The 17,127-nt window shown below is 39.9% G+C and overlaps 1 protein-coding gene across 20 annotated transcripts in view; it reads left to right on the top strand.

The window, feature by feature from the left end:
* Nucleotides 1,196-17,127, top strand: part of ZC3H11A (zinc finger CCCH-type containing 11A) — a 35,977-nt gene continuing 20,045 nt past the window's right edge. Inside the window, exons 1-7 of one of the 20 annotated variants that reach the window (XM_021063207.1) lie at nucleotides 1,364-1,527; nucleotides 2,018-2,079; nucleotides 2,176-2,222; nucleotides 7,299-7,352; nucleotides 8,720-8,779; nucleotides 11,439-11,643; nucleotides 13,568-13,687. In XM_021063207.1, the coding sequence (XP_020918866.1) occupies nucleotides 11,590-11,643; nucleotides 13,568-13,687 (174 nt within the window). In that variant the 5' untranslated portion in view covers nucleotides 1,364-1,527; nucleotides 2,018-2,079; nucleotides 2,176-2,222; ... (1 more) ...; nucleotides 8,720-8,779; nucleotides 11,439-11,589. Of the gene's footprint in view, nucleotides 8,780-11,438; nucleotides 11,644-13,567; nucleotides 13,688-17,127 lie in introns of those variants that run through there. The other 19 variants (XM_021063206.1, XM_021063208.1, XM_005656655.3 and 16 more) reach the window with 19 other exon arrangements.

Consider the following 17,127-nt stretch of genomic DNA (forward strand, 5'->3'; position numbering starts at 1 on the left):
CATTGAACCCACATCTTCATGGATACTAGTCGGATTCGTTACTGCTGAGACACAACAGGAACTCCCTCTTTTTACACTTTATATAGTAGACCAAGCAGATGCATCCTGCAAGCCCTAGTCTGGAGAACCCGTCAGCAATTTGGAAAGGCTTCTATTAAACTGAAAAACCTTAGGTGTTGTGGCACAGATGGAAATTGGTTACCAGGAACCTGCTTGTTAGGGCTGGTTGACATGGCAATCACAGAGTATTGTCATGTAAGGCAGGGATGATTGGGGCTAGGATTCTAGTGTTGTGGCTTCTCACTTTGAAGGGAGATAAAAGCTCAAGTGCCAAGAGACTCAACACCTCTCTGACCTGATACTTACCCAGTCCTGGACTGGCTGTGACTCCCTCACGAAGCTGGTAGTTGGCAAAACAAACCCAAGAGGAAGTAAAAGGTGCCTGGAGTCCTATGTGCTTTCCCATTAAGTGTATCCTTTCTTAACAGCAGAACTACATCCTTTATCCAAGTTCAGTAAAATGCTGCCACCCAAGTAAGTTCTGTTGAGCCTATATGCCAGGGTACACTATATATATTTAAGTGTATTTGCATATTAAAAAGTTATAAAGAATACATGCTAAATTAATGATAGGTTATTTCTCAGGAATGAGATTTATGGAGACAAATTTTGTACTCTACTTAAATTTTAAGAACCCACTTACATGTATTTTATAATAGGAGGAAAAAAGTAAAGATATTTAAATGGAAAATACAGGCTAATATTAATAATGAAGTGGGTAGGCGACTAATGTTTTTCCTTTTCATGTCTCAACCCTCATGAACTTTTTAAATGACCACGAATTATTTTTCTAATACGAAAATTTGTTTTAAGGGGAAAAAAAAAACTGAAACCCATTCACTACTTCAAATAAAAATAACTGTTCAATAAAATTTTAAAAATAATAAATGCACAAATCTTTCAACATCGCATGGGAAAAACAGTTTATTTCTAAATCAGATTTATACAGGATTTGAACAATTTACTCATTATTCATAATCAACTTATTTAAATTCAACTTTCTGGTAAGAATAAACTGAACGCTTACAGTCTCGTGGACACAATTCTCGCGCTTCCCCGCTTATTACGTCAATTTCATTACACAATTTTTAAAAAAAAATCAAAGACAGTTTCAAGAAACCCGTGACCTTCTAAAGCGCATTCCTTGGAAAGGCAGGGCCTCCACGGTTTAGCACCTCCCCTCTCACGTGACCCTGTCACCCGAGGAAGCCATCTTAAGCATCGCCTCATAGAGGAAAACTACATCTCCCAGAATCCTTGCGCTTTGCGTCGTGCTGGCACTTTTACTGGCCGGATCTTAGAACTGAACCTGTAGCCAGGCGCCATCTTTGACTCTGGCAGTCTTGGATTTCTGCTGGTGTTGCTGCTGAGAGGACGGCGGACGGCAGCGGCTAAGAAAGAAGAAAGACGTGGCAGCAGCGGGAGTCGTGGATAGTGTCGTCGGTTCGGTAAAGTTTCTGTTCTCCGGTAACTAGACCCGTTTTTTTGCTTCCCGGGTGGCTCGGGGCCGGGGAGGTGGGGGAGAGGGCGAGGGGAGTGGCCGCGGCCTCCCCTCGCCCCTGGGTCGCGGCCTAGCCCGGGAAGTCAGAGCGGGTCCTTCGGCCCGGTGGTAAAGACCGGCTCCCCCACCTCCGGGCCGCTGCCGTCGCCAGGGCGGCCTGGGAGCCCCAGGCTCCAGCTCCCAGGCCCATCTACCCCCACCCTCCTTCACCCCACCCCCACGGGGCCTGCTCCTTTTCCCAACCAGTCTTCCTCCCTTCCCCCACATCCGGTGTTGGCGAAACTGTAGGAGCCGGGAGCAGCCCCGGGAAACCGACTTGTTCCCCTACTCCCGGAGGAGAACTGACAACTACGTTGCTTTCTCTGGGGCAGCAGTTTCCTTAGTTTTAGCGAACCCCACTGCCTAAATCAAATTGAATGCCAGGAGCTGATTTTACCTACTCTCATTCCTCTCCAGGGTCCCACTACTTGGGAGATTTTCTCAAACTCCACATACAGAAAGCCACCGATCTTATTCCGGTATCCTACACCCCTTTCCTACCTTAATTACACTCCCACCCCCAGCCCTCAGCATCGGAGTCAAGAGCAACAGGGACACTTCCGTTCTCCTTGTAGGATTGATGAAACCGTAATGAAGAACGCCCCCTAAACTCCCATAATCGGTGCGGATTCCTATGGGGAAGGCCCATATTGTTGACATCTTCCAGGCCTTGGTTCTGGACCTTGAGAAGGAGGCTGAACTAGTGATAGCGATGCTTTTTAGGGTAATTGTATGTAGGTATTGGGGGAAGGGGAGGGATCAACCAAGAAGGCATGACACTGATTTAAAACTCATATTTCATTTTCTGCTGCTCATATAGAGTCCAACTTAGGAGTTACTCATTTGCAGGCTGTAAGGCTTCTCCGGTCTAAAAATGTCTGAAAACCAAGTATGGATTAACTCTTGATACAGATAGTAAATTAGAAATTCAGTTTGTAATCTTACTTTAAAATTTTACTCTCAAAGCATTTTTTTTTTTAAAAGCTACCTACATTTTTAAAAAATTGTGTTACTTTTAGCTAGAGCTGAAAGGGTCAACAGGCATTTGCTGTTAATGACCAGTATGTGGAGTCTGATTTAGCTTTCCAGAATTGACTTTTGGGGTTGTATTGGCAAATCACAGTCTTAAATAATGGATATTAAATGATGCACTATGTTTTTGTTTAAATGAAATTTACTGAAAATAATTCCAGAATTAAGGGGATTTGATGTTGCTGTCGTGAGGCAACATAAAAGATACGTATTTTAAAAGCTAAAACATTTCAAGCAGATACAGTTCTTGATGAATCATAAAGAATATGGACCATAGATTTGGAAGACTTGGTTTTTAGCTGCTACTAACTCTGACGCTGGAAAAGTAGACCTCAGTTTTCTTTTCTGTAACATGAGGAGATTGGACTATTTGAATTCAGAACTCAGAAAGTTGGAAGGGATCTTAAAGCCCTCTGTAAAAGAGTTTGGGAATGAGCTCCATTGCTGTCACTTTTCCTCCAAAAATAACCTGGCATGGAAGTCATTGGTCCAGTGGGAATTTGACTCCCCATAGAAACTGGAGAAAAGGTAATGCAAGTAGAGAGGAACAGCTGTATATCTGTTTGAGGAATAAACCCACTAACAGATTCTGCTACGAATTTTGGAGACATAAAAAGAATGAGTATATGTACCTTAAGTGTACCAGTGTCCTCACTCTCTCCTGGCAGAAGATGTAGCACTTTTAGTGGTGCTGGGATTCTGGGCTGTGTTCCTATTAATTCTAATACAGATGAAGAAGATGTGGTAGAGGGAAAGATGGTGGCAGAAGGAGTGGATAAAGAGGCAAAATTGCCTGCCAAAAAGAAAAGAAAGAAGGGTTTGCGAATTAAGGGGAAAAGGCGACGAAAGAAACTGATCCTTGCAAAAAAGTTTAGTAAGGATTTGGGATCTGGGAGGCCTGTTGCAAGCACTACTGCTTTGTTAGCGTCTGATGCCCCTGAGCATGATGAAGAAAGTCTTTTTGAGAGTAATATAGAAAAACAGATCTATTTACCTAGTACTAGAGCAAAGACTTCCATTGTGTGGCACTTCTTTCATGTTGACCCCCAGTATACCTGGCGGGCAATTTGTAACCTCTGTGAAAAAAGTGTTAGCAGGGGTAAACCAGGTAGCCATCTTGGGACATCTACTCTCCAACGACATCTACAGGCAAGGCACTCACCTCACTGGACTAGGGCCAACAAATTTGGAGTTACTAGTGGGGAGGAGGATTTTACTTTGGATGTACCTTTATCTCCCTCTTCTGCTGGAAGCAATGGAAGCTTTGAATATCTCTCTACTGATCCATTAGATGATAGTGGAATGGGTAAGAAGCGTGATAAATCAGTATCTGATGCCTTGAGGGCAGAAAGAGGAAGATTTCTCATCAAAAGTAACATAGTCAAGCATGCCTTAATTCCTGGAACAAGAGCCAAGACATCTGCAGTTTGGAATTTTTTCTACACAGATCCTCAGCACATCTCAAGAGCTGTGTGTAATATATGTAAAAGAAGTGTGAGCAGGGGTAGGCCAGGTTCTCACTTAGGAACCTCAACACTTCAACGACACCTGCAAGCCACACATCCCATCCATTGGGCTGTTGCCAACAAGGACAGTGGTGCAGTTGGAAATGGATTAGATGAGGCTGAGACTGAGGGAAATGATCTCTTGAGCAATACTTTGCATGGAGAAAAGTCTGCAGGCAGCCAAAGTGTAACAGCTGAGGACCTTACTGACTCTGATTCAGATGAACCTCCTGTATTAGAGGTTGAAAATAGAAGATCTGAGAGTCCCATTCCTGATGCAGAGCAGGACACTCTTATGCATGCACAGGAACGAGAAGCAACATACTGTGAAAATTCAACCTCAAGTCAAATAAGTCAAGCAATAATTCAGATGATTGTGGAAGATATGCATCCTTACAACTACTTCTCAACCCCAGCCTTTCAGAGATTCATGCAGATTGTGGCCCCTGACTATAGGTTACCATCTGAAACTTACTTTTTCACTAAGGCTGTCCCTCAATTATATGATTGGGTTAGAGAAAAAATTTTCTTGACTTTGGAGAATGTTCAAAGCCAAAAGATTCACTTGACTGTGGACATATGGACCCATGACCCATCCACTGACTATTTCACTGTGACTGTACACTGGGTCTCTTTGGAAACGCCATCTTCTTCAAATAGTGACAGGATCCCCAATTTTAGAAAGTGGGCAGTTCTTTGTGTAACAGGTTTGGCCAAAGACTGTTTGATAACCAACATTTTACAAGAATTAAATGACCAGATTGGTCTGTGGCTTTCTCCTAATTTCCTCATCCCTAGTTTCATTGTTTCTGACAATTCTTCTAATGTAGTACATGCAATCAAAGACGGTGGTTTTACCCATGTGCCATGCTTACTGCATTGTTTAAATATAGTTATTCAAGACTTTTTCTGTGAACACAAAAGCATTGAGAACATGTTAGTGGCTGCTCGGAAAACATGTCATCACTTTAGTCATTCAGTCAAGGCCCGTCAGATACTGCAAGAGTTCCAAAATGATCACCGACTACCATGGAAAAATTTGAAGCAGGATGAAGCTGGCCATTGGATTTCTACCTTTTATATGTTAAAATGGCTGTTGGAACATTGTTACTCAGTTCATCATAGTCTTGGTAGAGCCAGTGGAGTCGTGCTCACCTCCCTTCAGTGGACTCTAATGACATATGTTTGTGATATTCTTAAACCATTTGAGGAGGTCACCCGGAAAGTGAGTGTGAAGACCACAGGGTTGAATCAGGTGCTACCCCTAATCCATCATCTACTCCTTTCCCTGCAGAAACTCAGAGAGGATTTTCAAGTTAGAGGTATTACTCAGGCCCTCAATCTGGTAGACAGTTTATCTCTGAAACTGGAAACTGACACTCTACTAAGTGCCATGCTCAAATCTAAGCCTTGTATCCTGGCTGCTTTGTTAGATCCTTGTTTTAAAAACAGTTTGGAAGACTTTAACCCTCAAGGTGCTGATTTAGAAACTTATAAGCAGATGCTTGCAGAAGAAGTTTGTAATTATATGGAATCTTCACCAGAGGTCTGCCATGTTGCAACTTCAGAAGCTTCTGGTCCCTCAGCTATAGTAGGAGCTGATTCATTTACCTCATCTATAAGAGAAAGCACCTCCAGTTCGGGGTCTATTGATAGTTCAGCTGCAGATAATGTTGCCGTTGGAGGCAAAAGCTTCATGTTTCCTTCTGCTATGGCAGTAGTGGATGAATACTTCAAAGAGAAGTATTCAGAGATTTCAGGAGGTGATGACCCTTTGGTTTACTGGCAGAAGAAGGTGAGCATATGGCCAGCTTTGACCCAAGTTGCTGTTCAGTATCTGAGCTGCCCCATGTGTAGTTGGCAATCTGAATGTATCTTTACTGCAAATGGCCACTTTCATCCAAAGCAGATCATGAACCTGGACTTTGACAATATAGAACAGCTAATGTTTCTGAAAATGAATTTGAAAAATGTTAACTATGATTATTCTGCATTGGTTCTGAGCTGGGATCCTGAAAATGAAGTTACTCAAAGCAGTGAAAAAGAAATATTGTCTTAATTTCTTTTTCCTTTCTCCATTTAAATTGGGCAACTTTTGCTATGTTACTGTATCCTATTTCCTATTATTTTTATATATAGTTATACTAATTCTTCATGCACATCTGGGGAAACCTGAAAACACAGGAAGGGCTGAAAATTCCTCAGAGGTACTATAGTGTTGAAAAAGTGAATATTACAAGATTTCACAGTAACTCAATGTAGCTGTCACTTGAAATTTTGTTTATATTGAGAAAAGAAAGATATTTTTTAAATAAAAAATATAGTGCAGCATTAAAAGGCCTTAGGCTATTAGATTGAACTAGTAATTGGCTTTAAATAAAAATATCTTTTAACATGGGAAGTTTGATTGCTCTGAAACAAATTGAGGAAAAAGCATACTAAACTGTTATGTGCTTCCCCCACCACCATTTTCCTATTTCTTTAAAAACCCTGATTCATATTTACAGCTTGGCAAAAACTAAAGTTCACAGATTTTTTTTCATATTTGGAAAATTCTAATTGCCTCCTCATACTGGTCAACTTTACAATTTCAGCTTAGTGTGATAGTTACCCTTTATGTTTAGGATTGGCTTTATATAAAAAGGAAACAAGAAATTTAGGAAAAAAATTACTTTTAGTCTTTAAATTGCCTTTTTAAACTTTTATAAAATAGTGTAAAAACCAAGATTATATAGGTACTTTTATATAACTTATGGGTAAATGAGAAAAAGTTTACAAAATTTTAAAAGATTAAGTGGGAATTGGAATGAAAGCCCTGTGAGCACACCGACAAACCCAGTATCCATTTCCCAAGGAATGTTTTGCTGAATTTTAGTGATCTTAAATGTCTTTGAATGATCCATAGTGTTGTATTCTTAACTATGAGATTATTTTGGCCTCTATTCTTATTTAAAAATAAACAGTATTTTCATGTGTTAGGAATCATTGCCTCACTGGTAGAATGAGAGAAATGATCTCAAATGATCTTACCACTGTCCACTCTGAGAGTATGTTTCTGTGACTGAGAGGCCAGAAAATAATGACTTTTAGTAAAAGTCTATTAAAAGTTTCAGACTGAATTACTAATGTAAGATCCCAATTTTTCCTTTTTTTCATTTTAGATTTGGGGATATTCCCTGCCCAAAAATTTCCTGGAAAATTGACTAGTATTAAGTGTGAGTAAAAGGTGTCCACTTTTTTTTAAGTTTTGATTTTAGTTTTGTCTTGGATAGTATTTGGCAAGATTTAGCCTAGAAATTATGTAGTATTTATTACGTGAGAATCAAAATTGCTTTGTTACTGGGCTGTTTCAAAATTTAGAGCTCATTTCTATGTATCAAAATTGTTTTTTGTTTTTGTTTTTTGTTTTTTGAAATTCTTAAATGGTAAATGTACCATCGTGAAATGAAATTTCAACTCCAAAAGTTTACCCTTTTACTAAGTGGAGTAAATGGATGATTATAAAGTCTTTAGTTATAGCCATCATTAGTAAAGAATTTGGAACTAGGCTACATAAGCAAGCCTTTGCAGGGCCGGTATCGAATGTCATGCCAGTGACCCTGGTGTTGCTATAAAAGAAGAAAAAAATCCTCCCTTTAGATAGAAGCTTGCTGTATCTTGACAGTGCCAGTTCAGGATGGCCATAACACTGCTCTGCCTTCTACAGCTTGCTGCACCACTCTGTAGTTACTCTGTAACTATACATTTCTATCTTTTTTGGTTAAACACTCCGTGAAGGTGATAAAAGATGATGTGATGATATACATACATCCATATTATACATGTCAATATATACGTAAGGATTTCTCTTCATCTTTGTTTGTGGGCTGGGCAAAATTTAGTGTAACATATTAATATACTTCATGATACTTTGGTATAAGAATAAATTCACTATTTTTATAATGAACCCAAATTTAAAGGCTTTTGTAGTATATTTTAAAAGGGAAAACTTACCCAAATGTTTTATTTCTACACATTTGTGTGTGTGTGTGTGTGTGTGTATAAGGCAGTTAGTATATATGTATATTAAACATAAAACACTTATATTTTTACATACAAGTGCGTTTTTATTATACAGATAATAAAGATGGGGGAAGGTTTCTGTTTTTTTCTTAATAGGTGAAGAAATCTTGAAGACCAGAGATTGGATCTTATTGAATTTTGGTGTTCTTTTTCTTTTTTTCTTTTTCCTTCCTAAATTAATATTGTTCGGCTGTGGAAGATGGATTTTTTTTTTTTTAATAATCCTTTGACTCCCAAGTTCATCTTTATATGAACTCTTTTTTTTTTTTTTTTTTTTTTGGTTTTTTGGTTTTGTTTTTGTTTTTGTTTTTTTTTTTTTGAGGAGATAACTAACCCTAGCTGTCTCCAGTTTGACAAAGGTTATTCGAATGGACTTAATCTCCCGGTAGTTGGGAGATGTTTTAAAAACACATCCTGTGTTTGAATTGTGGCTGAGAGGTTTCCTTGGCAATGTGAGGAGGAAAATTCTTTCTGCCCCATTATTATTAATTCATGGATTGAGTGTTGGTTCGACCTACAGGCGTAATAGATTGGAACTCAGTGAAGACACAGACATTCCTGTTGAGAGCAACCAGCTAATGTAAGTATGGAAATGAATTTTTTTTCTCACTAAAGAAGCGAACATTTTTGTAATTTAAGGCATGATTTTCTTGTATCAATAAAAAATTAAAAAGATATTGTCAAGACATTTTTTTTCTTGTAATTGTTTACAAGTTTTGGGTTTTTTGATGAAACTATCTGTACCCTATTTTGTTGCTATTTCATAAATTCCATTTTGTTGTTTGATTAGCATGTTGAAGTCTTGAAACCAGCAACAGTTTCATGTATGTTCTTTGGGATGTTGATTTCAGGAGTGAAATTGACTGCTAAACCTTTTTTTTTTCCTTTGAAAAAACTTTATTATAAAACTTTTTCTTGGGCTTTCCCGTCACGGCGCAACAGAAACAAATCTGACCAGGAGCCATGAGGTTGCGTGGTGGTTCAGTCCCTGGCCTCTCTCAGTGGGTTAAGCATCCGGCGTTGGCATGAGCTGTGGTGTAGGTCGCAGACGCAGCTTGGATCTGGCATTGCTGTGGCTGTAGTGTAGGCTGGCAGCTGTAATTCCGATTAGACTCCTAGCCTGGGAACCTCTACATGCCATGGGAGCAGCCCTAAAAAGATAAAAGACAAAAACCCTTTTTCTTGGGCATTCCCATTGTGGCGCAGTGGAAAAGAATCTGACTAGTATCCATGAGGATTTGGGTTCAATCCCTGACCTTGCTGTGAACTGTGGTGTAGTTCGCAGACACGGCTCAGATCCCAAGTTGCTGTGGCTGTGGTGTAGGACTGTAGCTCGAATTTGACCCCTAGCCTTCGAACTTCCATATGCCTTGGGAGTGGCCCTAAAAAGAAAAAAAAACAAAAAACCTTTGTTTTCCTGATTAATACTTTTCCTCATTGCATATGTGTCATTGTAATTATTTGAATGTTCCTTGTAGACTTGATCCCATTTGAGGCAATTTTTAAAGTTACCTGTGGCGTGCCATAGATGCGTAATGCATTTCCTGTGTTTGTGGTCATAGGAGTCCTGGTAGTGGATCAGTGAAGTGCTGTTAAAAAGGTCCAACTCGGAGTTCCCTTCGTGGTGCAGTGGTTAACGAATCTGACTAGGAACTGTGAGGTTGCGGGTTCGGTCCCTGCCCTTGCTCAGTGGGTTAACAATCTGGCGTTGCCGTGAGCTGTGGTGTAGGTTGCAGACACGGCTCGGATCCCGCGTTGCTGTGGCTCTGGCGTAGGCCAGTGGCTACAGCTCCGATTCGACTCCTAGCCTGGGAACCTCCATATGCCATGGGAGCGGCCCAAAGAAATAGCAAAAAGAGAAAAAAAAAAAAAAGTCCAACTCTTATTTCATTCTATAGAGAATCAGTGATGGTCAGGTCAGTTAGAGAAGACTTACATTTTTTATTAAGTCTGTGTTGTGTTATATTAGAAAATTTAATACTGTTCTCAGCATCAAACAAAATAAGAGCTAGCCACATACAGTTCTATTACCATGGCCGTAACTACTGGTAGCATTTTGGTCTGTGTTCTAGACTTCTTCCTGCTATTTTATATCCACGTGAGCATTTGATTCAGTTTAGGATTTTAGCCATTCTAAAAGGAATTTGCAGTTCCCTGTGATGTTGAGTATCTTTTTTTTTTTTTTTTTTTTAAGGACCACACCTATGGCATATGGAAGTTCCTGGGCTAGAGGTCAAATGAGAGCTGCTGGCCTATACCACAGCAATGCAGGATCCGAGCCACATCTTTGACCTATACTATAGCTCACGGCAGTGCCTGATCATTAACCCACTGAGTGAGGCTAGAGATTGAACCTGCATCCTCATGGGTACTAGTCAGGTTCGTAACCCCCTGAGCCACAAGTATCTTCTCATATGCTTGTTTGTCATACTTAAATTTCCCTTGGTGAGGTGTCTGTTTAGATCTTACGGCCATTTTTTAATTGGTTTTATTTTTCTTATTGTTAGGTTTCAAGTGTTCTTTGTATATTTTGGAAACCAGTCCTTTATCACTAATGTACTTCGCACAGATTTTCTCCCATTCTGTAATTTGTCTTTTCGTTCTTTTAAGGGTACTTTCACAGAGTGGAAAATTTTAGTTAAGTCCACCTTAGTGTTTTCTTTCATGGTGTTATGTCTTAAAAATTACTGGCACATCCACGGTTGCTTGGATTTTCTCATGTGTTATTTCTAGAAGTTTTATGGATTCACATTTATGGTCCATTTTAATTTTTGTGAAAGTTATTAGGTCTCTGTCCAGATATATTTTTTTCTCATATAGGTATGGACTTCTTCCAGCATCATATATTGAAAAGATTATCCTTTCTCCATTAAAATTCCCAGAAATTTAGCAGATATCTTGTGTACAATAACCCAATTAATCTAATAGTCCCATTCTTAATCTAAAATGCAGATCATTTGTTGAGTTTGCAATGCTTACCTAATTAATGCTGAAGCACCATAGAGAATGCAAAAGAAAGAATCATGGCTATTCTTAACAAAAATCTTACATTGTAGATGAGAATGTACAGCATTCACATAAGAATAAAATAATCAGAGTGTTCATAATCTGTAATAGGCAAATACATATTAATTAAAATTTGGTTTTAACAGTGTGATCTCATTGGTCAAGGTTGATTTGGAGAAGAAAGTTGGAAGGATTTACCTGAAACACTTTAATCTCTTGTCTTCTCATTTTAGGATTACGTTTAAAAGACCATTTCTGTGATTGAGTTGTCTTTTGGAAGATTTAAACCAATTTCAAGAGGACTTGGAGCTTGTCCTTGCCTTGAAGAAGGAGTGGCTTGTTTTCAAGAAGCCACTTCTGATCTAAGGATCTGCGCTACTCAGCATGCCTAATCAAGGAGAAGACTGCTATTTTTTTTTCTATTCTACATGTACCAAAGTAAGAATTAGCATCTCTAAATCAGTTCTAGCTATGCTCTCCCTAAGAAAATTAGATAAGGTTTTCTTTTTTCTTTCTTTTTTTCTTTTTCTTTTAATTGCTTTTTAGGCATACACCTTTGACACTTGGAAGTTCCAGGCTAGGGGTTGAATCGGAGCTATAGCTGCTGGCCTGTACCACAGCCACAGCAATGCAGGATCCAATGCCAGACACTTAACCCACTGAGCAAGGTCAGGGATCAAACCTGCATCCTCACATCCTAGGCCGGTTCATTAACCACTAAGCCATGAAGGGAACTCCCGAGAAAAACTTTTCTCGGGAGTTCCCATCGTGGCGCAGTGGTTAACAAATCCAACTAGGAACCATGAGGTTGCAAGTTCGATCCCTGGCCTTGCTCAGTGGGTTATGGATCCAGCATTGCCGTGAGCTGTGGTATAGGTCACAGACGCGGCTTGGATCCTGCATTGCCGTGGCTCTGGCGTGGGCCAGCAGCTGTAGTTCCGATTAGACCCCTAGCCTAGGAACTTCCATATGCCACGGGTGTAGCCCTAAAAAACAAAAAAGAAAACTCTTCTTAAATCATCTTGGTGCTGTGCTTAAAATTGTCAGTTTTGGAGTTCCTCCTGTTATGGTTCAGCAGATTATTAACCCTACAGTGTCTGTGAAGATGTGGGTTAGATCCCTGGCCTCACTCAGTGGGTTAAGGATCTGGCAAGTTGCAGCATAGGTCGCAGATGTAGCTCAGATCTGGTGTTGCTGTGGCTGTAGTGCAGGCCTGCATCCGCAGCTCTGATTCCACCTCTAGCCTGGGAACTTCTATATGCCGCAGGTGTGGCTATAAAAAGAAAAATAAATTATCAGTTTGGAGCAGCTTTGATTTTTATTAGCAGTTTGCACAACAGTAGCGTTTTATTTCAGATATTAATGTATGAAATATGGACTGGGAGTTTGGGGTTAGTAGATGCAAACTATTGCATTTGGAGTGGATAAGCAAGGAGATCATGCTAACAGCACAGGGAACTGTAGTCACTTGTGATGGAGCATGATGGAGGATAATGTGAGAAAAGGAATATATATGTATGTATGTATGAATGACTTGGGTCACTTTGCTGTACAACAAAATTTGATAGAACATTATAAATCAACTATTAAAAAATATATAGTGAATCACAGAACTCTACTTAAATTCTCATCTATTTTTTTCTTTCTTTCGGGTCACACCTGCAGCATATGGAAGTTCCCAGGCTAGGGGTTGAATCAGAGCTGCAGCTGCTGACCTGCACCACAGCCACAGCAATGTCAGGTCCTTAACCCACTGAGCAAGGTCAGGATTCCAACCCACATTCTTATGGATATTAGTTGGGTTTGTACCACTAAGCCACAATGGGAACTCCTTAACTTACTTTCTAATTTTTCATTAAAAGCTAGTTGGGCAAATCAGGAAGTTCCCTTTGTGGCTCAGTGAGCTGTGGTATAGGTCACAGACATGGCTTGGATCCCATGTTGCTATAACTGAAGCGTAGGCTGGCAACCTTAGCTCTGATTCCACCCTTAGCCTAGAACTTCACATGCCTCAGGTGTGGCCCTAAAAAGCAAACCAAAAAAAACCTAGTTATGCAAATCAGGATGTATGAAATGGTTTTGAAGAGTAACTATAAAATACATTTTTAAAGAGTACTTAATACTCCCACTTGTCTTTTTCAAACCCGTCTCTGCTTATGTCATTCATGTCTTCATGTTGTGAAGAAATAGGATTTAGGAGATTATAAATTTGTTGACCTCAGATTGTTCTTGTCCTCCCATCTGAGTTTTCTACTTTGCCTATCCCTCCTTATTCCTTTATGTTTGTCTAGATGCCAAGAAACTTAGTGAACATTTTGCCTGGGATCTAGTTTGGTACCAGTTTTATTCTCTTTGTTTACAGGGTGACAGCTGTCCATTCCGTCACTGTGAAGCTGCACTAGGAAATGAAACCGTTTGCACATTATGGCAAGAAGGGCGCTGTTTTCGACAGGTGTGCAGGTTTCGGCATATGGAGATTGATGTAAGTTTTCAGTTTGTGTTACAGTAAATAGTCTGGTGTCATGATGGGCCAATAAAAAATAGAGGGGAAAATAACATTTCATGCAATGGGTGAATTAAATTTCTTAATGATCTAGTAAAAATTCTGTCATTAAAATGCTAACTTAATATCTAGATGTTATATGGTGTGAATTGGTACCATTTTTTTAAAAGCAGTTTGTAGTCTACAGTGTAAAAATTACATATATATATTTAGGGAGTATTTATACTTCTCTGTTTATTTTTAAACAGTCTAAAACTTAGAGAAATGTTGCAAATACAGTATAAGACTTCTAAGCCATTTAGGGGTAAACTGACTTCCCTTTCACTTCCAAATACTTCTCATGACTGTTTTCTACAAACAAGAAAGACATTCTCTTACATAATCATGATCCAACGGTCAAAATTAAAGAATTAAGATTTATGTATTACCTTCATTGAATTCTCAGATCCCGTTCACGTTTGCCGTTGTACTGGTGATGTCTTTATTGCAGTAGGGGTGTGTCCAGGATCAAGTGGTGCATGTAGATGTCATAACTTTTCAGTCTCCTTATGTCTAGCACCGTCACTAAGGCTTTCCTTGCTTTTCATTGGCCTTGACACTTGGTTAGTTAGAGGAATGTTTCTCAGTTTGGGTTTATCTGGTATTTTCTCATTACTAAATTCAGGTCATATATCTTTGGTAGGACTCTCACAGAGGTGATCTTCTCATTGCTTACCATTGGGTGGCATATAATCTTAATTATCCCATAGCTGGTGACGTTAACTTTGATCACTTCACTAAGGTGGTGTACACCAGATTGCTTCAGTGTAAGCTTTTTCTTTTTGTAATTAGTATTTTATGGAGAGGTACTTGGAAGCCCTGTAATCATTCCATTTCTCATCAAACTTCCAAGGTTTTTTCCCACCTTTTTTCAAGTTTTTTCTGTATATAAAATATGTGAACTCATGGTTTCCTATTTTTTTCATGTGTTACATCCCTTTACTATCATTTTTTATCCTCAGATTGACTCACATTTGGCCCCTAAGAACCCTTAAAGCTGATTTTTGTTTCTTTTTGATGTTTCCATCATTCTCTTAACACCTCTTCACTTGCTGGCCTAACAAGATTATCCAGGCTCATCTGGTTCTTTCCTTCCTCCGGCCCTGGAATCAGCCATTTTTCCAGAGAGCCTTGGTTCCTTCTAGTGTAGCTGCTCCTGGAGTGTCACTGCTCCCATGCCTGCAGTGGGCAGAATGGTGGAATGTATAAATGTATATACATATTTACATCATTACTTATTTGTGTATTGAAAATGTGTATTGAAAATATGTATTGAAAATCATAGTAGATGAGTTCACATAGATGCCCCCAATTTATCAACACTACAAGGTTTCATCTAGACTTCTTCCATACTTGAAACTCAGTTCTCCAAAACTTGATTCCTGTTGTCCTTAGTCTTATTTGATCAGTGCCCTACTTGTGTAAACCAATAATCTGTCACAGCCTCTTTCTTCCTCTCAGGCTCTGATAACATGTAAGACTTTTCCTCCACAGGACTGTTCCTCCTTTCTCACTTCATTTCGATTCCAACATCCTGTACTATACAGGGAAGCCCTCCTGGCTTGCTCTTCTGTGAGGATTCTTTCTCACCTTGCTTGTACCCCAGTGTCCTACTGTGGACCCGTCTCTCCCACCATGGATTCCTTTTTCAAATCCTTGAGTTTTTAGTCCTCTGTTGGGCAGCCCTCCCATGTGAGATGCTTGTTTTCCTCACCCTGCTTATTCTCCAAGTCTGCACCAGGTCCCCACTCAGGAAAACCCAGCCTTCCTCACCTTGCTTGGTCTTTGATTCGAATTCTATGGTGACTGTTTATGAGTACCCCTCTCCTCACCCTACGTTGGAATCCTACTGCATAAAGCCTTGCTCATTCTTCTCAGGCTCCAATATTGTGCCAGGCCATCCTGGTACACAAATGTCTTGCTAACCCTGACACCCTGTGCAAGTTCCACCTTGTCATATGGACACCTTCCTCATCTCAGTCAGCCTCCAACACCCTGCTCTGGGCCCCTTGCTCTTCCCTCTCCCAGCATGAAGACCTACCTGATTGATGCCTTTGGACTGAATTGTTTGAGATGGGGGTGGGCAAAGAAGAAAGAGACCGAGTATGTAATTTGTATGCCTGGGGTTATATACAACTACTCCATTCTAGTTGCAGATTTATGGTCTCTCAACTACTCTCTATGCTGACTGTCTTCCAAATAAGAAATTCACTAGATAAATTTCAGAAAAAGAATTATGGAGTTCCCGTCGTGGCGCAGTGGTTAACGAATCCGACTAGGAACCATGAGGTTGCGGGTTCGGTCCCTGCCCTTGCTCAGTGGGTTACGGATCCGGTGTTGCCATGAGCTGTGGTGTAGGTTGCAGACGCGGCTCGGATCCCTCGTTGCTGTGGCTCTGGTGTAGGCTGGCGGCTACAGCTCCGATTCGACCACTAGCCTGGGAACCTTCATATGCCACGGCAGCAGCCCAAGAAATAGCAAAAAAAAAAAAAAAAAAAAAAGAAACAATTACTCTGTAACTTTTGGTATTTATTCCTTCTCATTACTAGATAGTATTGTATCACGTCAATATACTAGAGTGTATTTATCCATTTTAAATGTGTTCATGTACATTTGGGTGGTTTCTGTTGTGGAGCTGTTGTAAGTAGTGTTGCTTTGAACATTCTTTAACACATCTAATGTGTAATTAGAACTAATGTATGTATTTCTTTTGGATTATATCTTGTCATCTAGCAGATCATTCTAGATGTGCAGGTATTCTTGTTTTTCTTGTTCCCCTTTTTAAGAGCTTGGGAAGGACAGAGATACTATCATGTGTTAAGCCTTTGAGAAGTCACAAATGGGAAGGATTTTCTTCCTTAACTCTTGAACTCTCAGCTTCAAATCATAACTGCAGTTTACTGAGTCTCATCTATTTGCTCAGTGCTTCATATGCATTTCATTTACTTTTCTTAAGAAACAAATTAAATAGCTATTGTTACTCCCATTTTAGCTGAGGAAGTGAGGCCAGGAGGCATTAAATCATTTGTCTAACATCACATGGCCACTAATTAGCATGATAGAGATTAAAACCCTGTTATCTTTGATTCTATAATCTTAACTATTATATTGCCCTGCTTTTCTAAATTAAGTGTAGGCATTTAGGGGTTCATGGATGAGGGCAAAGATGAAAGAAAAGGAGTTCCCATCGTGGCTCAGTGGTTAAGGAATCCAACTAGGAACAAACAGGTTGCAGGTTTGATCCCTGGTCTTGCTCAGTGGGATAAGGATCCGGCGATGCCGTGAGTTGTGGTGTAGGTTGCAGATGTAGCTCGGATCCCGAGTTTCTGTGACCGGTGTGGGCCGGTGGCTACAGCTCTGATTAGACCCCTAGCCTGGGA

The sequence above is a fragment of the Sus scrofa genome, chromosome 9 (assembly GCF_000003025.6).
Source record: "Sus scrofa isolate TJ Tabasco breed Duroc chromosome 9, Sscrofa11.1, whole genome shotgun sequence".
Classification (NCBI taxonomy): domain Eukaryota; kingdom Metazoa; phylum Chordata; class Mammalia; order Artiodactyla; family Suidae; genus Sus; species Sus scrofa.